This window comes from Lutra lutra, chromosome 5 (genome assembly GCF_902655055.1).
Source record: "Lutra lutra chromosome 5, mLutLut1.2, whole genome shotgun sequence".
Lineage (NCBI taxonomy): Eukaryota > Metazoa > Chordata > Mammalia > Carnivora > Mustelidae > Lutra > Lutra lutra.
In genome coordinates this window covers 132,992,973-133,017,832 of record NC_062282.1, presented here as the reverse complement: position 1 = coordinate 133,017,832, position 24,860 = coordinate 132,992,973, and the positions used below count along the sequence as shown (strand labels likewise).

Sequence of the window (24,860 nt, the reverse complement as noted above, 5' to 3'; positions counted from 1 at the left end):
AACAGGAAGTCAGAAAGAAGGAAGAAGGAAATAACAGGAGGACAGTAAGAAAGAGGAAGGGAAAAGAGAAAACACTTAAATGTCCAAAGGTAAAGAACAGTAAGAAAGAGGAAGGGAAAAGAGAAAACACTTAAATGTCCAAAGGTAAAGAACTGGTCAAATGGTACATCTATATCATGGAAATGCTTTCAGTCACGAAAATTTAGAAATATAAATTCCTTAAAAACAGAAATATATGGGAAGGTATTTCAGGAGGTACAGTGGAGAAAACGTTTAAAAAGCATGCGCAAAATAATTATAATTTGATACCATCCTTTTTGAAAAAAAATATGAAAGACCATAATCAAGATGGTAAAAACTGGTTACGGGTATTTCTATTCTTCTTTAGTCTGTTATGAATAGCTGCTGACTGTGATAGGGAAGCCAGGAGAAAAAATGATTCTACTTCCGGGTTAGAGGCCAGTTCAACAAGGGGAGGGGACAGGTCAGGAGACTGGTGTCTACCAAGGGAAGACCACTGGAGCAAACTGTGTGAAACTGACAGAAGTCTGAAGGGACTAGAGAAAATATTTTGGAATGAGAAAAGAAATATCCAAAATTAGAAGCAAGTCAGCAGCACATTATCTTTGTGGGGAGGAGGGAGGTGGAAGAAAAGATGACACTGGGGACAAATATCCAAAGCCTGAAACAAGAAACATTAAGACAGCCTTCACAGACCTGAAAGATGCTCCCCCACCCTACTTGGAGACATGTGACAGAAATAGCTCTATATGTCAAAACTGTAGGCCTATAAGCCAACTGTCTCCTCTGGGGTAGCGTGCTATGTGTTCAAGAGGTAGAACTCTGAAGCCTGTTCATCAGCCTATTATACAGAAGCCGGAAGTGTAAGGTTTTAACACAGAACTCATCCTGTAAGATAAGCCCCATTTCCTCTAGTGAAAAGCAAGAGGGAGAACACGCATCAGTTCATGACTAAAAATGGCAAAGCAAAGGAAACAGGATGGATCAGTGCAACACCAGTTCAGGGCTCAAAGAGAAGCTGGGTGAACCATGGAGACTTCGGGTCAGCAAAGCTAGTGAGCACTATCATACTACAAACCCTTCTTTATCAGCAGATGTCGATGCTGGTTGAGCGATTCTCAGCAGAAAGGCCAAAGGCAGTCCCCTTGGCATAACCCGAAGCTCACCCAAAGAAGCTCAAAATACGTGAGAGTCCATACAGATTTTCCTAACTAATCCATACAGATTTTCCTAAACAGACATGCTATCAAAGACTGTCTGAAATAAGGGTAAAAACTTTTCTTCATTTATTTTCAAAACACGGAGACTACAGCTTTTTGAAACCTGATGTGTTCTGTTGAATATTTCCAATCCTGAAGATACAAGCGATGCTTGTAATTTCTACCACAGCAGGTAACAACAGTAAATCAAGTTCCTCTGATTCCAAGCAGAATTAGAACATGATGACTTGTCCTGCCTCTAGTAAAGCTACCCTCCTCCGTACAATAAAACTTAGTCTAAAATATCAGCACCCTAGAGCTTTTAAATACTACATGTTTCATCCTCCAATAAACTAGCAGTGTTATAAATTAATACAGGGGTGTCTGCACTTCTCCAGACCTTTCTGTACTTTCAGGAAATGATAATTTTGGAGCCATGCATACAGCAAAGCTGCCTACAGGTAGTTCAATAAGCACACACTGAGAAAGAAGAGGGCTCCATCTGGGAATATTCTTACGATGGCCCTAGCCCCATAACCCATGGATGAGAGTATTACTCAAAATAAACATTACAGGAGATAGATGTTTTGTGAAAAATAACCCTGCAGGCACCAAAGACGAATTTTTATCTCATTGTAGCTTTAAAGTTACAATTAATGATCAGTACCTGGAATTCTGTACCGAATTAATAAGACCGTGGAGAAAATTGTGGCCTGGGGATATGTCAGCAGAATAGTCTAATGAAAATCATTTTTTATAAACTATATTATGTGGTGCCACAAAGTCTCCCCCCAAATGGCTGAAATTCTTGAAACACACGCACCTCATAAGTAAATTTTGTATATACAACAGAGAAGAGTAGTATGGCCTTAAAAGGATGTGCTTGTAGTCTGCATTAAAGGAACAGAAATCATAGATAATGTTTCAATTACACTGACAAGTCAAGGAATACTGATAGTAATACTGAAAAAGACAATTTTCTTAACCAACTGAGCCACCCAGGCGTCCCTGAAAAAGACAATTTTCTGTAGGGTAACAAAATCACTTGTGAGAAAACCGTTTTACTCTTTGATTTGTTTATCAGTTCTATAGGGAGGCCATGATGTTGCACTGCTGAGGAGTGGAGAAGAAGGTCATGATATTTGATTTACTTTGCTTTTGATGAAAGAGAAAAATTGAGCAAAAAAAATCACTAATCCGAATGACTGTTAAGAGAGAAAATTTAGAGCCTCGTACAAGGCAAAACAGGATCAGTACCCACTCAGTCCTATAAGCAAAATCAATCAATGTACACCTACGGCTAAATCTGAAAGCTTATTACATAATTATTTGCCCTAGGTAAGCACTAGCTGCCGGAATTGGCATCACCGTGATCACTCAAGCTTGGCTGAATCTGCACATCAGCATCTTCCTTCCTGTTACAGTGGAAAAAAAATGTGTGCCTTCCCCTTCCCCACTTCAAAGGCCAACACTTGACTGGTGAGCTCCAAACTCATCTCTCTCAACAGCTCAAAGGCTGGTATTCTTTTGGTTAAAACTCTCTCAACACTGCTTCATCAAACTCCCTTTTTAAACGTAACTCATTCTCAATTGTGTAACATGTAACCTCAGATCAGGCGATATGAAATCTGCCATTCTCTTAAGCCAAAAATAGTAAAATTTACCAAGTTCCTATGGTTCAACTTAACATGATATCCTATCCAAAACACCAAATCAAACTCCAGTGCTTTCCTTAGCCCCACGATTCCCTTGCTGGGGCCCAATGCCTTCATAGACATACATAGAGTATGAAGAGTCTATACTCATCACCCCTCCCCTTCCTTCTAAACTTCTATTCCCTCAACTGCCCAGTCCAATCAGCATCTGCCCACTGCTCTACCAAAACTGCCCCTACAAAGTCCCCAAAGGCTTCCAGGTTGTCGGTCATAATAAGCATACACTCCCCTCCCCTTACTCATCATCTCAAGGAGCATCAGCACACTAGACCATTTCTTCCTCCTGGCAACATTCTCTTCACTTACTCGCAGCCCAGCATACTCTTGGGGTTCCTCCTGCCTCCTGTTTATTAGTCTCCTTCTCCCCCTAGCATCTAAATGACAGAGTGCCTGCCTCAAGGTTAACACCTGAGCTCTCTGCCTTCTCTATACGTCTTAAGTTATCTCATCCACTCCATGATTTAAATTCCATTTTTTTGTACTGATGTCTCATCTCTATTTCTATCTCCAGCTGAAGCCTCTTCTCTGAAAAACAAACCCATCGAGCCAACTATTCCACTCCTCAACTTGGGTTTCAAACTTATGTCCAAAAGATACCCTCCCCAAAAATGCCTTCTACAATCCTCAAATTTTCAGGGAGTAGCATTAATCCCCATCTAGTTGGTCACTCCCAAAATCTTGGTAGAATAACGGATTCTTCCTCCTTCCTCACCCTGTTCATACATCTAACTTATCTGCAAGCTCTTTCCTTACAACCTCTAAAATACTTGTGGAATCATTCTCTATCTCTCCATCTCAGGTGCAACCACACTAATCCAAGCCTCCAGCAACCTCTCCTGCCTAGTACGCAGCAGCCTCTTAACTAATTCCCCAGTGCTAGGCTTACATCCTTCAACCATGCCCTAAGCAGCTGCGTTACCCTTCAAACAATCCAGTGGTAGTTTCTAACTGCACTTCTACTACAATCAGTAAACACCTGCATCTATCTATCCTTCCCCCAATGTAGCCTCACCCTGATCTCAGCTAAGTTGTCAGCCAGGTCTTCCTCAACCCATCTCAGGACCTCCATACACATTCTCCCTTTATACAGTCCTTCAAATCTCACCTGAAATGTTCCCTCAGCATAGCCTTCCCCAGCTGTCCTATTTAAAATAGGCCTTCATGTGTCATTCTCTATTTCCTGCTTCTTCCCCAGCCTTATATTTTTTACCTATTTATTCACGTATTGTTCCCCCATTTTCATCACAAGTAAATCTCTAAATTGAGAACAGGCACCACAGCTGTTTTATTCATCACTGTACCCTGATGCCTAGCACAATGCCTGATGCACAAAAGAATTACAAATATTTACGGCAGGGTGAAGAAAGAAAAAAAAAGTAACATTTTTTTCTAAGACAAGGCAGTATTAAATGCCATTTTTTGGCACACAGCTTACACCAAAAATAATATGAATAAAAATAAAACAGTCTAACAATTTTTTTAAGAAAGAAAATTCACAAAAATCTTCACTGTGACCCAAAAAGTAGATAAGAATGAGAAAGAAAGTCCTAAATTATAGGGTGATCTTCACTGACTGAGAGGGAAATGATATAGAAATTGAGCTATGTTTGGCCACAGATTGACAATCATGACCTTGTGAGTAGGGTAGACTATGTGGCTCCTCTTTGAGGGCAGGCAAAGATTATGGACTCTATAGTCCAACCAAAAGTTTCAACGTTCACTACTATCAGTAATCATAGCTCACTGGGCTCTAATTTCAACTGATGTGGGGGATGAAGAGGGTTTGGTAAAAGAACCCAAGGTTGATTCTGAAATTCTTCCTACCACAGTAGTGGTAAAAGATATTCACTCAACGAAATCAAGTTTCTAGTTAAGAGAATGATAGAGAGGGCGCCTGGGTGGCTCAGTGGATTAAAGCCTCTGCCTTCAGCTCAGGTCATGATCTCAGGTCCTGGGATCGAGCCCAGCAACGGGCTCTCTGCTCAGCAGGGAGCCTGCTTCCCCCTCTCTCTGCCTGCCTCTCTGTGCTTGTGATCTCTCTCTCTCTCTGTCAAATAAATAAATAAAATCTTAAAAAAAAAAAAGAGAATTATAGAGAAAATATTATTTATAATATAATCACCAATGGTGGGATTCGAAAGAAACAAAATTTTACTGCAATACATTATGTGTGTGTATGTATGTCAAAACTCCAGCTCCATACCACCTGTCATTCATGCTTTCTTTTCCTGCTTGTCAGATTTTGTTAGATTCAGTAAATCACTCCATCACATCAATATCTTTTTGGACATGGATTCTGTCATAAAATGTGCCCACAGTGTACCAATGTGATTGGGTAAAAGGCTCTAAGAGTAACCATCAGAAGCATCTGAAAGGCTGCTCAAAACTACAGATCCCAGGGGCCCCTAGGTGGCTCATTAGGTTAAGCATCAGATTCTTGGTTTCGGCTTAGGTCATTATCTCAGGGTTGTGAGATGGGGCCGGGCCACAGTCGAGCTCCATGCTCAGCAGGAGCGTCTGCTTGAAGATTCTTTCCCTCTGCCCCTTTCCCTGCATGTGTGCATGTGCGCTCTCCCTCTCCCTCTCTCTCTCCAATAAATAAATCTTAAAAAAAAAAATTACAAATCCCGGGGATCCGCCCCGGAATCTTGGGAAGGGTCCCAGAAACTGCAATGTTTATGCTCCACAGGTGACTCTGGTGATCAGCCAGGTTTGGGACCTACACCTCCAACCTCATGCATGTCAGCAAAATACTTTAGATAAGCCATTTGGCAAATCATCCCTAAACTACTCTAGAGGGTGACATAAATCACAAACCTGCACCCTTTGATAATCTGCTTAACTGGATATTAATTCTCCTAATTATCCTTGTACCAGATTCCTCTATTTCATGCTTTAGGATATTATACCTCACCACATTTTTATTTTTAGTAACTGCAAATAATGATTATCTTTAGTTTTAATAACTCCTTTTACCAGATAAAGATAAAAGCAGTTTAGCTGAATGGTGAAGCACAAGAGCTCTGGGTCAGACTACGTGGGTTCTAATCTTCAGTTTGGCACTTAGTAACACTGTGACCTTGGGGAAGTAACTTAACTTTCGTGGAACTCAGTTTCCTTTATAAGCAAAATGCAGTGCTAACACCTATTGCTTGGAATGGCTGCAAAGAACTTAGCACAGAGCCTGCTACCAAATAGGCATTCAAGAAGACATTACTTCTGCTGTTGCTGGAACAAAAAACTATGGCTTTCTAAAATCACTTTGTTTTTTGGGTTTTTTTTTTTTTTTTAAGATTTTATTTACCTATTTGAGACAGAGAACAGAAGCAGGGGGAGGGGCAGAGGAAGATGGAGAAGCAGACTCCCCACTGAGCAGGGAGCCTGATGTAGGGCTCTATCCCAGGACCCCAGGATCATGACCTGGGCTGAAGGCAGACGCTTAACCAACTGAGCCACCCTAGAGCCCCTAAAATCACTTTGAATGGTACAACTTTTCAGGGCACAACAACTGTGATAAGAACAGACTCTAAAGTTAAGCCAAGAGTAATGTCATCAAAATGGCAGCATGGGAGACCCCAGCCTCCATCCTCCCACAAAGATCAACAATGAAACAGCTATCCATGAACAAAAACAGCTGTGGGGCAGCTCTGGAGTCTACTTATAAAACTTTAAAACAGAGTGGAACAAAAAATCTGAAAATAACCACACAGGAAAAAAAAAAGACTGCTTCATTTTGCCTGCATCATCCCATCCCCCAGGGCGGCAATGCTCAATGCCAAGAGGGAACTCCCCACCTAGAGAGTTCCTCTTGCTAATAAAGAAGAGCAGGGTCAAACAGGTTCCCCAGCCACTGGGAGCACCAACCACCCAAAGAGACACAGAGAGACAACTAGGAACAAGGAAGAAAAGCAGAGGCTACCAATAGTAGCCACACAGCATGAACAAGAATGGTTCACAGTGACCTGCTCTACAGACAAACCCAGCTTTCACCACCGAAGGAACCAATAGCCAGCACAGCTGCCATGGAATCCCTGCAGATTTTACCAGTTTTCACACCCCTTGTATTGGCATTTGCTAATGCCACCCACCTGTGGCCCTCCTGCTCTCTCCCCACCAACCCCCTCTGGAATCTAGGAACCACGCCAGCAGCCAGCTCAGGCCTCTGTGGCTGCTAAAGTGCAAGACTCCAGCCCAGACCCACATGGCTGATCCCCACTGCCATGGAGTTAACCCCTCCAGCTATGCACATACATGCTGCCAATCTGACACTTGTCACCAGCCTCCACTGCCTGCACACATTCAGGAGGAGACTGCAACAATGGGAGAGCAAGTTGATAGCCAGAGCCTCCACAGCTACTTGTGAACATGGATGAGGTCCTGTCTTCGGTCACTAGTCTGCACCATCATCCTCTCCTGGCATCAGACACTCCAGCTGTGCACAGCCCATCCCTAGCTTGACTTCCATTGCCAGCCTCCACTGCTGTGTGCCTGTGGTGAGACTGAGCAGTCATGGTAGTACCCATCAACCACCTGGGCCCCTGCAACTACCAGGGCACTCCACCGTTGGCCCCAGCTTTGCTGCCTCCCTTGGATCCCACCACTACATGCATGTGTGCAACAAGCCCCTGCCACTGCACAGGTCTCTACAGCTCAGCAGGTGCACACAACCAGCTTTGGCCACCACTGCTGTCTTCCCTAGCCCCTGTCACTGGGCCTGGAGGTGCCAGTGAGGACACAAGCAGCCCTTGCAGCCACCGCTGACACCCTGGAGCATTTGCCAAGGATCACGCAGTTGTCAAAGCTGTGGACCCCAGCAACCTGAGCCAAAGAGACATCATGCCACCTCAAAAGGGATGTTACCATGTGCTCTTGAACTTGGTGCCCTATACCACTAGAGCTGGAGTCACAGGTGCTAGACCTGGGGGCACGCTGGGTTCACTAGCATGCTCCAATGTCCCCTCTCCCACACAGCTAAAAGGCTTGCCTTGCCAAAGTCAGTCCAAAAAGTCTGGAAGAGGTGACTTCTTCTTCCAAAGCATAAACACCTGTGCAAAGTTAAAGGGATCACTAAAACTCAGGAAAACGTGACTACCAAAAGAATATAGTAAACCTTTCCAAAATGGAAATATAACTATCGCCCAATAAATAATTTAAAATAATGTTCTTAAAGATGTTCAGAGTTACAAGAGAATATAGATAAAAATTTAATAAATATCAGGAAAACAATATAAGAACAAAATGAGAAGTTCAACAAAGAGACGGAAAACATAAATAAGAACCAAACAAATTTTGGAGTTGAAGCAAACAGTGATTGAACTGATGTCAACAAAAAGCTTTAAGACTTGACCAAGCAGAAGAAAGAGTAAGTGAGCTCTAAGAAAGATCAATTGAAATTATCCAATCAAAGGAAGAAAAATGAAAAAGGAATAAAAAAGAGTGAAGAAAGCATACATCATCTGTAAGATACCAACAAAAGACAAATAAGCAATCTGCAAATTATTAGAATTCAAGGACAGAAAAGAAGAAGGAGTAAAAAAGCTTAATTAAAGAAACAATGGCTGAGAACTTCCCCAATATGAAGAGATATGGATATTCAGGTTCATGGAACCAAGAGGTCACCATACCAAATCAATTTAAAGAGATCCTCTCCAAGACACATTATAATAAAAGTGTCAAAAGTCAAAGAGAATCTTAAAAGCTATAAGAGGGGGAAAAACGAACCTCCATTAGACTATTGGTAGATTTCTTAGCAGAAACTTTATAGGGCAGGAGATAGTGAGATGATACATTCAAAGTACTGAAAGAAGAGAAATGCCAACCAAAAATATACCATCTGACAAAGTTGACCTTTAGAAATGAAAAAGAGGTACAGATTTCCCCAAACAAAGGCTAAGGTGGAATTCATCACCACAGCACCTGCCTTACAAGAAATGCAGAAAATAGTTCAAGCTAAAATAAAACACACTAGTTAGTAACATGAAAGCCTATGAAAATATAAAACCTACTGGTAAAAGTTAAGCATACAGTCAAACTCAAAATAATACTTCAATATGGTGGAGTGTCAGCCATTTAATTATACAGTTAAATGGTTAAAGGACAAGAGTATTAAAAATAACTACAGCTACAATATTTGTTAATGGATACACAACAGAAAAAGATGAGCTGTGACATCAAAAACATAAAAGGGAGTATAAAATAATAAAAGGGTAAAGTTCTTGTATGTGATCAAAGTTGTTACCATAAAATATATGTTATATGTATAAAATGTCTATGTAAGTGTCATGGTAACCACAAAGCAGAAAACTATAGCAGATGCAGACAAGATGAGGAGAAAAGAATCAAAGCATACCACTATGGAAAATCACCAAGTCACAAAGGAAGGCAGCAAGAGGAAGAAAGGAACATGGGATCTACAAAAAAGACAATCAATAAAATGACATAAGTTCCTACCTATCAATAATTACTTTAAATGTAAATGGACTGAATACTCAAATGACAAAGAGTGGCTGGACAGATTAAAAAAAAAAAAAATCAAACAACAAGACCTAACTGTATGCTGTCCATAACAGACTCACTTCAGGTTTAAGGACACACATAAATCCAAAGTGAAGGGATGGAAAGAGATAGTCTATGCAAGTATATGTGTACACACACACACACACACACACACACACACACTTGAAAACTATTCAGCCACAAAAAAGAAAACTTTCATTTATGACAACATAAACGGACCTTGAGAATACACTAAGTGAAATAAGTCAGACAGAAAATGTCACATACTGTATGATATCACTTACATGTGGAATCCAAAAGAGTTGAAGTCAAAGAAACACAGTAGAATGGTAGAGCGTGGAAGGGGAAATGCAGAGATGTTGATGAAAGGGTATAAACTTACAGTTATTTAAAAAAACAAAAAAACAAAAACCCCTTTCAATTACAAGATGAGTCAGTTCTGGGAATCCACTGTACAGCATGATGATTATAGTCAATACTGTATTACATACTTAAAGTTGCTAAGAGAGTAAATCTTAAATGTTCTCATCATAACAAAGAAATGGTAATTATGTGACATGATGGAGGTATTAGCCAACACCATGGTAATAACCATTTTGTAATATATGAGTGTATCAAATCAACACATTGTACAACTTAAACTTAATACAGTGTTCTACATCAATTATATCTCAATAAAGCTGGAAAATAAAATAAGATAAAAAATGAAGCCAAGCCAATTATGAATTATAGCTCCACTACCCCAGTGAATCTCTGGGCAAAGTATATAACCTTCCCGTGCCTGTTTCCTCATCTGTAAAATGAGGATAATGAGTAATACCTCACCCACAGGGTGGTTATGAGTGTTCAATTAGTGAGCACATAAAATTAGTTTAGTTTAAAGAGAGTCTGGTGTGATAGGCAAAAGGATGGCCATCCCAGTGATGTTCAGGTTCTAATCCCTGAAACCTGTGACTCTGTGACTTTACATGGCAAAAGGGACTTTGCTGATGTGGTTAACTTAAGGATTCTGAGATGGGGAGACTGTCCTAGAATATTGACAGGCCAATGTAATCATGTGGGTCCTTATGGGGGAAAAAAATGGGAGGTGGGAATCAGAAGCAGAGGAGATACAAAGAAGGAAGAGGAAGTCAGAGTGATGCCATGCTGGAGGAGGCCTGGAACCAAGGAATGTAGGTAGCTTCTAGAAGATGGAAAAGATGAGGCAACAGATTCTCCCCTAAAGCCTCCGGAAGAGAGGCAGCCATGCCAACATCTTGAGTTCAATCCAGTAAGACTCATTTCAAACTTCATCCTCAAAACTGGAAGACATAGATTTTTCTGTTTTAAGCCACTCTGTATGCTTTGCGACAGCAACAATAGGAAACTAACGTAGCCAGTAAAGAGCTGACCCTATATAAAGAAAATTTCCACTGGCTGGTCCTCTTAGAGGAAGTCCGTCCAAATTCCCATCAGAGAGTTGGAGAGCTGTGAGCCTCTGCAGCTGAGAGCCCCTGCAATGGAGCAATGAGAGGTGAGAGCATGTGACTCTACAACCTGTCTCCCGGGGGCATGTTTTGGTCTCATGAGGCTCTACACCTATCTTTGACCAAAGGAGGTAGGAAAAGACTTAATAGTTAAAAATATTTTTCCAGGAAAGAAACATCAACATCTTCATCTTGGACCATTTTAGGGTCAATGAACAAAAAGTGTTTTAAGGCTACTCTGGAGCTATGGTGGGGCAATCGGGAGTCAATGCCGTGGTGGCTTGGATCGAGGCGGTGGAGGAAAGCAAAAGGCTGTGACAAGACAGATGAGCTAGGAAAGGGAGGTACAGAGAAAGAAGAAAAATAGCCGTTGTGGGTTTTTGTTTGTTTGTTTGTTTTACTGAGGCAAGAGGGAAGAAGATGGGTGGCATTTTAGGGAAATCAGGAGCGAGCCCCGGGAAAGGAGCAGAGGGAGGGGCAAAGGTTCTGTTCTGGAACTATGAGACAGCTCAACGGCGGCATGAGGTAGACACGAAGTCTCAGAGTCAGAAGAATCTATATTTGAGTGGTCAGTACAAATAGGAATTTAAAGCAGTGGTGACAAATGGGGATCACCTATAGAGAGTGCCCAGATCTGCCTTTAATAATTGCAAAAGGCTCACCAGGCAATTCTCACACATCCCCGGTTAAGAACCACAGTATTAAAGCTAAATATAAAAACAGTGATTTGGTAAAAGAGAGTCTGTTTTTCCAGCAGGGGTGTCACCGTTCCCGCAGTAGCTCCAAGTCAGTCAGCCGCTATTCAACTACACAGAAGAATCCTGCTATTTATATTCAGTCAGATCGCAGGCACCTAACAGGAAGACATTCTGGTTTCATAAAATGACAAGAAACCCCTCAATGACCACCCCACCTCTTAAGATGTGCGGTGCTGAGGCCAGAAAGAGTGTGACCTGAGGCTGTGGCCACAGTCGTGTATGTGATACTACAGTTTCAACAAGCCACAAACCACAGTGACAAATGACCTTTTAATGGTGTTTTCCAGACCTGAAGCTTATCATGCCTGAATCTCTTCCAAGGTATTATTGCCTTTGTGCTTCCACTGGCCCATTCAAAGAAATAAATGTACTCACCATATGAGCACAAAGAGCACTTAATTATGTAACACCTTGCCAAAACACAGGAGCGGTGGGCTTTGCCTTGGCAAATTGTTACTCATCAATCTCACACCTGCCTACGTATGACGTTAGCAGAACCTACTCAGGCGCAGGTATACGAGAGTGCCAAGTGACGGGGAAGGGAAGAGCTGGGACTTCAGGCTCACCATGCCTTGCCCCAGGAGGGGACCCTCAGGACTCAGACATTGCCCCTGAATCACTGTGCCTCCCAGCCCTGACCTAGAGTAACAACAGGCCACTCCAGTTTCCCCCACCTTTGTGAACCCCATCCTCTCACCATCCTCCAAAAATGTGGTCAAGGACTCCAGTTGCTGGAGCTGTGTCCAGGCTCCAGGATGCAGCTCCGTCTCCACCCAAGGGTTTCCAGATGTAAATGGAGATTAGAACCATAAGGCCCCCACCCACACCACCTCCATGCAGTTGCACAGAAACCACCTCCAGCCAAGGCCACATTTCAGATCCAACGCTACTGTGTATAAAGTGAGATGCCCCAAAACAGCTATCTCTTTTAAAACGATTATTGTAACAAGGGCTTGTAAGTACAACATGTTTTGATTATAAAATATTTTCATACAGTACAGCTTTATAACTTTCAAATACATTTAATAGCTGCAATTAAGTGGTGCTAAGCAAATTAGGTGTTGACTAATAAAATTCTTTAATTCAGCACTTCCCAAACTGTTCTGTGGAACATTTCCTTTCTTTACTTTTTTTTTTGGAAATTATTTTTTTGAAAACCACACTAATTTTACTTCTACAACATATTTTTAATGTACTTTTATTCTTATACATAGCACTTACACATAGGACCATTTCTTATAGCCAAAAGCTATGTCAACATATGTCAACACCTATGTCGACAGTGTATCCTTCCCAAGAACATGCATGAATGTTCTTAGGATATGCTTTCAGATGGCAACAATTCCCGGAGAACTAGGGTCATGCTGTCTTATGTCATCTGGTCACTGACTGCTGATCTATGTTGCTAATCTGTCTTACATTTTTTAAGCTATGCCTACCTTTATGCACAAGGGTTGTTATTATGTACTATTTATACCACCTAATTTCATTCTGCATGGATGAATGACATACATTATATTTTAGGATCTGATGATAAAAGTTCCATCAACATAAGTTTACCCAAGTAATTTTCAGAAATGCATTAATGTAAAAAGAGTACAATGGTTGGTAGTGGAAAAAGCAAATCAACCTGAACAGTGTTAGTCTATTAAAATAAATGCAACTGACATGTGTAAGACAGTTTTTCATACAGAAAAGTTTTGGGGAGCCCTCTGAAGACAGTGTTGTTTTAAATATATAAACAGCCTGCCTCCAATCTTATTTATACTAATCATTTTCTGAATAAGCCCATTCTGTTCCCTACAGACATGAGAAAAGTAAGTGTCTAGGCAAGCCCCATCTGAGTTATTATAAATTCTGAATTTCCTAAAGTCTCATTTCAAGCAGCAAATATTCTATAGTTTTACAAAGCCTTCCTACAGACTTCCTAAAAGTCCATCTGAGCCATTCAATCTATAAGGGCAAGGTGGGGCACGGTAAACACCACAGAAGCAACAAACATAACAGTAAGGCACAGTAGGATATGTTAAAATATAATGAAAACAGATTTCTAAGTATCATACAATAAGCTATTAAGATAAATTAAGGATACAAAATTTCTCAGGTTCTTTTTAAGTCTTTTTTCTTTATTTTAAACAATTATTGGTTAGGTCTTTTCCCTTAAAGTTTTAAGAAATATCCTGCATTTCAAGTGTTCTTGTCATTGTAGGGCCCTACGAGTTTTCAAAAGTTGGCCTTGGGCCATAGACAGTTCTTATCTCTTCAGTTTGACGGGGGAGGAGGGTGTGGTCAGCCCCTAATGAAAAAGGAATGGCTCTTCTTTACTATCAACAAGAGGTAGTTTGGGGGTACACAGACATCTGTCTGATCTTCAAAACAACCTTAAGCTATGAATCCCCTATTTCAAGTGTTGCCTTTTGATCTTTAATAAATCCATCTCTCTTCATCCCTCTCTCTCTCTCTCTCTCTCTCTCTCTCTCACACACACACACACACACACACAGAGTAATCTATTTTCTGTTCTTATAACCTAGGGAAAAAAAATTATTTCACTCCATAATTTGGGCCAAAAATGAGAAGGGTCTTTTTTTAGTTTCCTACTGTAATGCTTCTTTGAAATCTGTATGATGGTCTTATCTTTTCTTAGGTATGCTGATCAATGAGCTGGTTTCTGACAATTTGAATACAAGCTGCTTCGTTTTATTAGCATCTGCTACACAATCATCTTAATACAAGAAGCACAGCTTTTGGCTATAAGAAATGTTCCTTGGCTGTCTGCTCTCTTCTCACAAAGCAGAGTCCTGAGTGGGCTCATCTACTCTATGCTGCTGACTACCAGATCAGCATCTCACTTCCCTCACCTCTCACTCGGGCACTGTAGCCCCCTTGGCTATTCTACTAACATCCACCTCATCATACACGAACCTGAGGTTGCCTCCCCAAACCAGGTTATCTTCCAAACTATCCCTTTCTGCAAGGGGTATTAGCTCATTCTCCAAATGCCCCAAAGGAAAAAGGTGGGAAAAGTTGTTTCATTCAAGCCACACACCCTTTATAAAAATCTGTGAGAAAGCCCTGATGCTTCTTTTTCACAAAATGTCTGCACATTTTCCTCTTCCTCTTGTTTCTAGCCATTTCGATACTGGTATAGGGATTTAGTGCCTTATGTCTGTATTACCTTAAACAGATTCTCAGCTGCCTTCCTGCTTCTGAGTCTTCCTACACACTGCTACCAGAATAATCTAGATTGAATACTCTTAGCTCCCTTCCAGGTCTAAAATTTTCTATGAAATTAATTCTCCAACACGGCTTTTCCCAAGCAGCTTCCTAACATACTCAATAACTTTCAGTGGCTCACTATCATCTGACTCATGTAACTTCTCAGACTGGCTCCGGGACAATTCACAATCTGATCCCAAACTACCTACCATGTCTTCCCAACCACTTCCTACAAGCACCAAAGACTCCAAATCAAACCAATCCTCTCACCTCTTCTCATGATTCCAGGCTCCTTCAAGACCCAAGCCTTAAGCTCATAACTCCACACTAAGATGTTCTTTCCCCCTGCAAAGTCCTACCCAATCAGAAAAGACGAGTTCTGGTTCCAGGTCCTTTGGTCAACTTGAGCCAGGCCATTACCAGAACTTAGTATTGAATTTCCTTTCAGGCCTCTGCCCTTATACCAAGAATTGAGGTCATGGACTCTTATTTTATTCTTAGCTCTTATATGCCCAGAACCTACAACAGTTCCTGATACATGAAGGCTACTCCATAAATCTCTGTTCATTGGCAATAACTAGCATTTACTGAACACATACTATGTGCCAGACACTGTTGTAACTCTTTTAATGAGTAATTAAATAACACTCAGCTATCTCTAATTGTTTCACAAATGAGTTTCACAAATGACCGCCTCAAATAACCCAGAAACATTATCTAGTACATCTATCATAATTTCCATAGTACCTAATGCAAAGTAAATTGCAAATATGTGCTGAGTAAAGTACTGAATTATAGGCCAGGATGCATACCCCAGGTATGCTATGACTGGTTATGGGACCCAGGGCAAATAGATGAAGCCTGGTTTATGTGTCTCAGTGTCCTTCTCTGAAAAATCAAAGATTAAATTATCTGATCTGGAAGGACCCTCCCTACTCTAAAATTCTCTGACTTTTTATATTATGACTTTTCTAGGGGTACTGGTAACCATTAAGAGAATGACTAGCTCCATAGATTCTCAAAATGCAAATTCAGGACTTTTTTAGGGAGAAAGTAATTCTGAGAATAATTCACATTCTCTGGCTTCCATCTTCTACTGTTCCACCAGTAAAAATGTCACCACAAAGGCCAGGACCCACAAATCCCCACATTTTTTCATACTTGTGATATGAAAGAACAGGAGTGAATTGCTGCGAAGTCTGTCTTCAGCCCCGAAGTACAGCCTCACCCTGCAGGAGGAGAGCTTTCCCCATCACAAAACACAATCAATCCTTGAAGAAAACATGAATTTAAAAGAAAAAAATCACTGGCAAATTCCTCAGCTCTCAAGGCTCCTGATTCAGGACAATGAGGTTCACTGGTGGGACTAGGTTACATCTGGGGCTTGTTCTGCCCTTGGAAAAAACATTCCATTTCTCTTGACTCCTAGATGCAAGAGACTTTTTCCTTCTGCAAATGAAGCCAGTGAGAAATCCATGTGCATGTGAAAAATGCTGAAATGCATACATTTAAAAATGGAAAGACAATGCTTAAAAATTGCAATACTACTCAATGAGACTCATTAAACTCATTTTTGTTGGGACTAAGTGTACTGCAATTGAATGATGATAGTGAAATCTCTGAGAACATAAATGGGGGTGTTGGCCTGTGCCAAAAGGAAAGAAGAAAGTGGCATATAACCTTCAAGAAGCATGAAGAAGTATCAAAATTAGCAAGAATGTATTACTCTTTGAAGACTAGCAGTCCAGGGCCCCTGCAGACATCCTGGTAGTTCTCCGCCTCCAAGCTGAGTAGCCTTCAGGGTCCCAGAGAGGACTGTCACCTTCCATCCTGATTGGACACGGGCTCTCCCTCCACAATCTTAACCCAAGCTGTCCAAATAGGCTCAGAATCCAGCCCATCTGTGAATTACAGCCAATCCCGAATACAATAAAGCTACGGTTTCTGATCTTGAGACTATGGATCAATTTTGCACAGTTCATGCCCCAGAACCCTCCATCCCACAGCAGTCTTGTAGTGAGAAGCCTGCAGGTGATCAAAGGGAAACAAATTAAACATGTCAAGCATGTCCATGCTCCAGCACAGAGGTTCCCCAAGGGTACCTGGGAAATCTATGAAACACGGATATAACACCAGTTTTAAACCACAGTCTCAAAACATAAACTAAGTTTCACTAATGCTTATCTAATAACCAGGTGACAAGAATTTTGTTTTCAATACACACCTCTGCTTCAACGGATCTAACCACACTATTTGCCTCTAATGTTAATAATAGAGAAATACAGTTTAAATCTGGGACTGGCAAACTTTTTCAGTCAAGGGCCAGACAGCAAATATTTTAGGCTTTGTGGGCCAGAGAGTTTCTGTGGCAACTACTCAGCTCTGCTCAACTCTCATGGTACAGAAGCAGCCAGAGATGATTTGTAGAGAAACGAGTGTGGCCACGTCATGAAATATTTAACCATTTGAAAACAAGAACCATTCTTAGCGCGTGGCCCCACAAGAACAGGTGGTGGGCCAGATTTGGCCCACAGTTAGCGGACTTAGGCAGAGTTCAAGACCAGAGACCTTGGGGACAAAAAAAGGAAGGAGAACATCTGCCAAGAACTTCATTCTTTTCCTACCCCACTTCCACCATCCTTTCTTTAAAAAAGGCTATTTAGGGGCACCTGGGTGGCTCAGTGGGTTAAAGCCTCTGCCTTCGGCTCAGGTCATGGTCCCAGGGTTCTGGGATCGAGCCCCACATCGGGCTCTCTGCTCCGTGGGGAGTCTGCTTCCTCCTCTCTCTGCCTGCCTCTCTGCCTACTTGTGATCTCTGTCTGTCAAATAAATAAATAAAATCTTTAAAAAAAAAAATAAATAAATAAATAAAAATAAAAAAGGCTATTTAAGGGGCACCTGGGTGGCTCAGTGGGTTAAGCCACTGCCTTCGGCTCAGGTCATGATCTCAGGGTCCTGGGATCGAGTCCCGCATCGGGCTCTCTGCTAGGCAGGGAGCCTGCTTCCTTCTCTCTCTCTCTGCCTGCCTCTCTGTCTACTTGTGATCTCTCTCTGTCAAATCAATAAATAAAAAAATCTTAAAAAAAAAAAAATGAACTCCACTTAAAAAAAAAAAAAAGGCTATTTAAAACAAAATGAATTGAATAAGAAGGAAATCTCCGTCCACTTTATTTTCCAGTTTCTGTTCCTGCTTTTTCTCAAGAAGGAATACCAAATGCAGTAACTCGAATCATCAGCATTAACAGAAATAAAGCTTACTTAAAAAACCTTCAAACATCTCAAATTATATTTGTGTATGACTTTTATACTACCTTATTAGTGATCAATGTGTCTTTCCTTCTGTGCTAAAAGAAAGGGGACTAAACCTGGACTACTTTCAACCTCTAATTCAACCAGCAAAAAGTAAAAGGTGATCTATTTACTATCACCTAGCCATGAAATTTTTCTCAGAATAAGTATATTCAATTTTAAAAAAGGAAATTTCATTATAATAATCCTCTATTTTTTCTTTAATTTACATATGAACATAATATCTACCTTTGTATTTTCTCCAACATACTGCAATTTAGAATCCTGAAAACATAAGTGCATTTTTAGGCATTCAGAGAAAGGATACACCAAAAAATGCTAGTTATCCTTTTGAGTATTAGAACTAAGCCTTCTGATCATTCCTTCCTAAAATGCAAACTGATATAACACAGTGTCAGGGATATAAAGAATAGGCCTTTGGCTAGACTGCAGCCAAGTGATTTTCAACAGGCTTATTCCCCCTCCCCCCAGAAAAGATTTAGCAATGTCTGTAGACCTGTTTGGTTGCTACAACCAGGAGAAGGAAGAGAGGTGTTTCTGGTTTATACTCGGTAGAAATTGGGATGCTGCTAAGCATTCCACAATTCACAGGACAGCCCCTACACCAAAGAATTATCCAGCACCAAATATCAATAGCTATGAGTTTGTGAGGCAAAGGTAGGGTATTAAAGTTTTAAGCTAAAGTGCTTCGAAGTTGATCTTTTACTTAGAAAACGGTGTGTTAGATCTACAAATTCAACAAAGTATTTCCTAGATACCTATGATGAGTTTTTTGCATAAAAACACAAATAACATTACATTTTATATACTATCTCACGACAGAGTTACAGTTCAACCTCAGGAGACTTAGTCCATTCAAATCAAATGATTTCCTACCTATCATAAGGCAAATCTGGCAATTCTCAAACACTAAGTGTAAACACAATTCAGTACAATCAACCCTCAAATTTGTTTGAACCTCATCATGGTTTCAACCTCAAAATTAGCAGCTTGGCTTGAAGTTTACAACTGAAACAGAAACCCATTTTAGTCAAAATGGTCTAACTTCATGTTCCTGATCAACTTGCTAATCACAACTGTAAAAAGAAGCAAAATCCACTCTTTAGGAGTTCTTCCTCCTCTCTTCAGTGCTGTGTGTACTGTAAAAGCTGATGCGACCTGGAACTTGACCACCAAGACAGAACAGAACAAAAGCATAGGTAAGGCCTTTAAAATCCAGCAACCAGCGATCCTATCCCAAGCTGTTGAATATTCTCACATTTTCTTAAAGATCTCTCTGGAAGAGAGGGAACAACAAGGTAAAACTAAGACCACTGAGCTAAAAAATGAAAACTGAAGCAAGGGATAAGTAGCTGCTACTGAACTACTACTACTAGGAAAAATCTCAACACTTAACTCCAGTCTGTCAAAAAAGGCCAAAGTTTTAACAGCTATCACAAAATACAAAAGCTGACTTAAAGTAAAAACAACCAAAAAAGTGGTCATTTTAGTCAATGTGCCCACAGTGCAGATACCCTTTAATGCTAATTAATGAGTCAGAGAGAAAATTCCCTTCAGATAATTAGGATTGCAACATCTCCCAAACAAAAGTATTTGTTTAGTCCCTGAGAGCGGTGCTGATCTGGGAACAACAAATTCAATTCAATTAAAAAAATAATAAACTTAAGCCTTCAGACTAGATGCATGGATGTACTCACAGCTATTGTACAGGAAGTGAGCTTATGCTGGGCAAGGGGGTCCAGCAGAATTGCTGACTGACCGAAAGAGGTGGTGGTGTAGACCAGCCTCTCCAGATGCTTCTATGTTCTTGCATTCTTCCTTCAGTGCCTGCTTGCCACCGCTGTTAAAGTTCCATCACTTGCCAAAGTCACAGATCTCAAACATTATACCCTCTACAATGAAACTAACTCCCTTACACATACCTGCACAAACCTCAGTGACAAAAGTTCATGGAGTGCACTAGAGTATGCAGAAGCAAGGAAGATCATGTTTTTCTATATATCATCTTTAAGATTCTCAGATTTCTGAAAGCAAGAAAAAACAACTGGAAGACTAAAATCAACTTTTATCAAACATCTACTATGGACTCTTTAAAAAGTACTAGAGATATAAAACATTTAAGCATATTTTTATATGTGTTTATTCACAATGAAAGTTAAAATCCAAAAGGCCTGAGTGGCACAGTCCCTTAAGCGACCATCTCTTGATTTTGGCTCGGGTCATGATCTCAGGGGTCGTGAGATCAAGCCCAGCATCAGGGTCCACACTGGGCATGCAGCCTGCTTAAGATTCTCTCCTTCTTCTACCCCTCCCTGCCTCTAAAAAAAAAAAAAAAAAAAAAAAAAAAAAAAAAAAAAAAAAAAAAAAAAAAAAAAAAAATTCCAAAAGGCATAAAAGTCTCCACATTCCAAAGTCTTTTAATCAAATATCTTAAAGACAATCTCACTTTCTTGTTTGATAATTGTTATATGGGCAAGGAAGTCTAAACTTCACTTACACATTTTCTATCAGAGTTCTAATCTCTGAAGACACTTCTAAGAGTTAATATTAATCCTTATGGTAATAGTCTACACTAATTATTCAAAAACTGATTGTCTGTTATACAAGATCTGATTTATTAATTTAATTCTCCAGATCCAAACTGAAGACATTAATAAGCGATCTATTACACACAATGTAGACAGTAAGCAAACTGTGAAATCTGCTTATAAGAAATGATGAAGAATTTCAGGACTTTAACAATGTCTTTCTTTTCCATCTATTCGAATTTTTATATTACCTCAAAGCATCTTCAGGGAATTAGGCCCTGGTCAGCCTCTTAACTACAGTGTAATTTTTGTTAATTTTCCTAGCTGAGATTTATTAACCCTGAAATAGACACAGAAATATACACAGACAAGGCTGCCTGTTGCCTCCAAGCCTCAAAGAAATTCCCCAAAGAGCAAAAGGAAAAGCCTTCCAAAGACCATGTCAGAGGTAGGCTGTTCCTCCAGGGTGGGAAAAATGGAAACACCTTGAGTTGGGCCTACTGCCACCCCAGAGTCTGGCCAAGTGGTGAATAACACAAAATTGGAGGAGGAAGGGAAAAGAATGAAAGCCAGAGTAACAGCAAATAGATTGCTCTCCATCTAGGATGGCTTTAAAACGTATCTTGCTTATCAGATAACATATTTAAAACATTTAAACATTTTAAAACATATCTTGCTTACCACATTGCCTTAAAGAAACTAAAATCCTAAACCCTAAACTAAAATTCATGGAAATCAATCCCTTTCTAGATAAATCATTCTACTAGACACCAAAAACGATATATAGTGATAGACTAGCTTGCTTCAGATTGACCAAAGAAATGTAATATATTGCAAGCTAGTTTTGTTATGTGTGGTGTTCTCATCAAATTAAGGCTTACATGGGATTTAGAAGTAACGAAAAAAATTAAAACTGACTCAAAAGGCTGGATGCTGTGCTGCATAATAGTTTTCATTACAATGTTTAGCTCTAAAGTGAGCAACAAGACATTCTGGGAGAGGTATAAATCTCAAGTGTTAAACGTTTCAGAAAAAGGAGCACATTCGTTAGAACTTCATAATGAAACTTCTTTACCAAAAAAAAAAAAAAGTCATAAACTAAGGAACCAGAGAGCAACATGCTCTATCTTCCACATCAGCTCTTTTCTGCAGACAGACTGGGACCTAAAAAGTAGGTAAAGAACTACTAAGAGTGTAGTATACTGGCTAGAAGCCTAGACTCCAAGGGCCATCTGTTCAAATCTCAGCTTTTAGCTGTGTGACCATGAGCAAGTTAATCTCTCTGTGCCTCAGTTTCCTCATCTACTGGGTGGTGGGGATCGAGTTTGTCCTGTAAGACACATAGGTTGATGTCAGGCACGTAAGAGGTTTACAGAGTGCTTATTCTGTCTACCTGTTTGGGGATTCAGTGGTTCTCCAAAACTAAATCAGCAAAAAAGTGCTTTCTTCCTGAATCGAAAATCCAGTCCAAAAAAATCTGAGAATGTCAACTTTGAGCATAAAAAAATCCACCTTCCAAATCCTCTCCCCTTGCACACAAAACAGAAAACAGACAAGAGCCTTCTCTTCCAGCAGCCACTGTCATTTTTCATCAAACACATTCTGCTCTATCCAGAACTTAAGCCCCCTTAGGAGGACTAAGGCTGGATATTAAAATATTGGAATTAACTTTGCTTAAGATTTCCCAGTAACTGAATGAGTCACTCACTTCTTTAGAAACAGTAAAATGTCAAGGTTGCTAGAGAACCCCAGCCCCAGATGTTTGCGTAAATCATTTCCAAGTGATCATCAAGTCAAAGCCAAAGGACATTATTCAAGATAACAGCTTAAGTAAAATATATCAGCTTTTATGATTTTACCTGTAATGAGGAAAATTCTGAAAATGTGATATGGGGTGGGGGAAGGAATCACAGCAAGTTTAGCGGCCAAATTATACATGTTAGGCAGGGCTTAGAACTCCTTTTCCTATGGCTTCAGAGGGTTTGCCCCATTTTAAACTTTTACTCAATCTCAGGAAGGCACTGGACAAACTATAAAGTCAAGATTTAAAGACATCCCATAGTGCTGATCTCACTGTATTTTCTAATTTTGACACGCGTTTACAATATTTTTAATACCTTTCACCTGCAAAATATTTCAAGGACTCTGTACTGATGACAGGATCCACGAAGAGGTTTTTTTTGTTTTGTTTTGTTTTTTTCACTTTCAGAATTCTGGTGAAGTTAGTGGTTAAGTTTCAATTAAATTTAAGCCTTTTGCCTTAATACATCACAAGAACAAAAGGCAAGGATACTCTCTGGTCACTTACATTGTCACAAAAGAAAGAAAAACCCCGTCAGCTTGTTCAATATGTCTGAATCAAGTAGTTGTTAGATCAGCTTGTCTCGGTTTTGAGTTCTGCCGGTTCATTCATTAGAGAATACTATACAACACCCAGTTTTACTAAAATTTCTGAAGTGTACCCGTCATGGGCAAAGAATTTGAAACGAATCGTACACGCGGCACAGCATATTTCTAAACAGCCGACTGTCTATGTTTGCTTATTTTTAGTAACTTTATATAAAGACTTAAGACGGGTGGTTTCCCAACTCGATGGAGAATTTGACCACTGGGCGCAGGACTGAGCGCCCCACAGCTTCCGGCTGGAGTATAACACGCGCTTCCCCACTGGGCTCCCACGTCTGCTCCAAACAAACCCTATGTAATAGCTGAAGAATGACGACACTAAAATCAACCCTACAGATTCACATCTAAGAGGTCTGCAACACGTAATAAACTTCTGCTTATTTCTCGAGAGACAGTGGAGTGAAAAAACAGACCAGACAGGCTCTGCCTGATCAATTTCCGCGACTGGGGGCGCTCGGGGGGGGGGGGGGGGTCTGTGCAGCTTAACCCAGTGTGGGCCGAGGGGCTGCCTAACAGTGGTAACCCGGCGCTGCTCTCCAACCGGCAGGTGCCCGAGACCATCCCAACAGGCCCGAATGCGAGTGCGGGAACATGGCCACTGCCCCTGAGCGCGATCCCGCCACCGCACGCTGCCCGGCACTTTGTTAACTCGGCCGCCCGGGAGGAGGAGGCTTCCCGGGTCGCGGTCACCGCCGTCCGAACGCTGCAGAGCCCCGGCTGGAGAAGGCTTGGATCCTCCTCCAGTTCGTCCTCGCCCTGCCCCGGCGCGGAGGCTCGGCAGGAGGGAGAGGTCGCGAAGCAGGGAGGAACTACGGGCCCCCACGCCTACCCTCGCAGAGCCCCACGCCGGTGCTTACCTGGGGAAAAGAGCCCTCGCGGCGCGGGCTCTTGGGGTAGTCTAAGTGACCCCGGTCCAGCATCAGGTAGAGCGAGAAGATCACCACACAGAAGATCGCGCTGCCGAACACGGTGAACTGGCGGCTTAACTTCATTTTTCCTCGATAGACTCGGGGCCAAGACACTGTCCTCACCGAAGAAGGAAGCGGACTGTGGACTCCTGCAAGCGGCCGCCGGAGGCTCCCTGCTCCCGGGCTCCTGCTCTCTGCGCTTCTGGCTGCGGGTGCGGATCCCGACCGCGCTCCGCACCTTGCCTCCCGCGCCACCACACGCCCCCGGCCTTCGCCGGGGCCCACCGCCCTCCCTGAGGTCGGGCGTCCCTCCTAAGGCGGGACCCGCCTGCAGCCCGGAAGGGGCCCCCGCAAACTTGATCTCAAGCTCAGCGCCCGCACCCGGCAGGGTGCGCAAGGCAGGCAGAGAAGAGGTCGCTGTCCGGACTTCCTGCCACCGCCGCCCCGACCGAGTCAGCAGGAAAAGTTTTCTCGACGAGGGCAGGCGTGTCCCCCTCACCCAGGAGGTGCGGGATCAGCGGCTCTGGGGTCGACAGCACGGAGCTTGGTCCGAAAAGACTAGGGAAAAGGAACAGGGTCGGGAGGAGCCGGGCCCCACAACTTAGCGCCGGGACTGCCGGACCCGCCCCCGCGGCACCGCCCCCGCCAGAACGCCTTCCTGCTGCTGCGGGCGGCGCGGCCGCCGCCGCCGAGGCCAGGCCGGGGTGCACCCTGGGTGAGGGGACGAACGGATACGGCAGGAGTTTCCTCCGAGCGCGCGTCCGCCCGCCGTCCTCTCCCGCCCCCCGGCGCCCCTTCCTCTCTCCTCCCGGACC

General features: G+C 41.9%; 1 protein-coding gene across 1 annotated transcript in view; it reads right to left on the bottom strand.

Moving 5' to 3' along the window:
- Positions 1-24,574, bottom strand: part of MAN2A1 (mannosidase alpha class 2A member 1) — a 170,080-nt gene extending 145,506 nt beyond the window's left edge. The window contains exon 1 of the mRNA XM_047729525.1: positions 23,995-24,574. Within this exon, the coding sequence (XP_047585481.1) occupies positions 23,995-24,129 (135 nt within the window). The 5' untranslated portion in view covers positions 24,130-24,574. The remainder of the gene's footprint in view (positions 1-23,994) is intronic.
- Between the last annotated feature and the right edge of the window lie 286 nt (positions 24,575-24,860).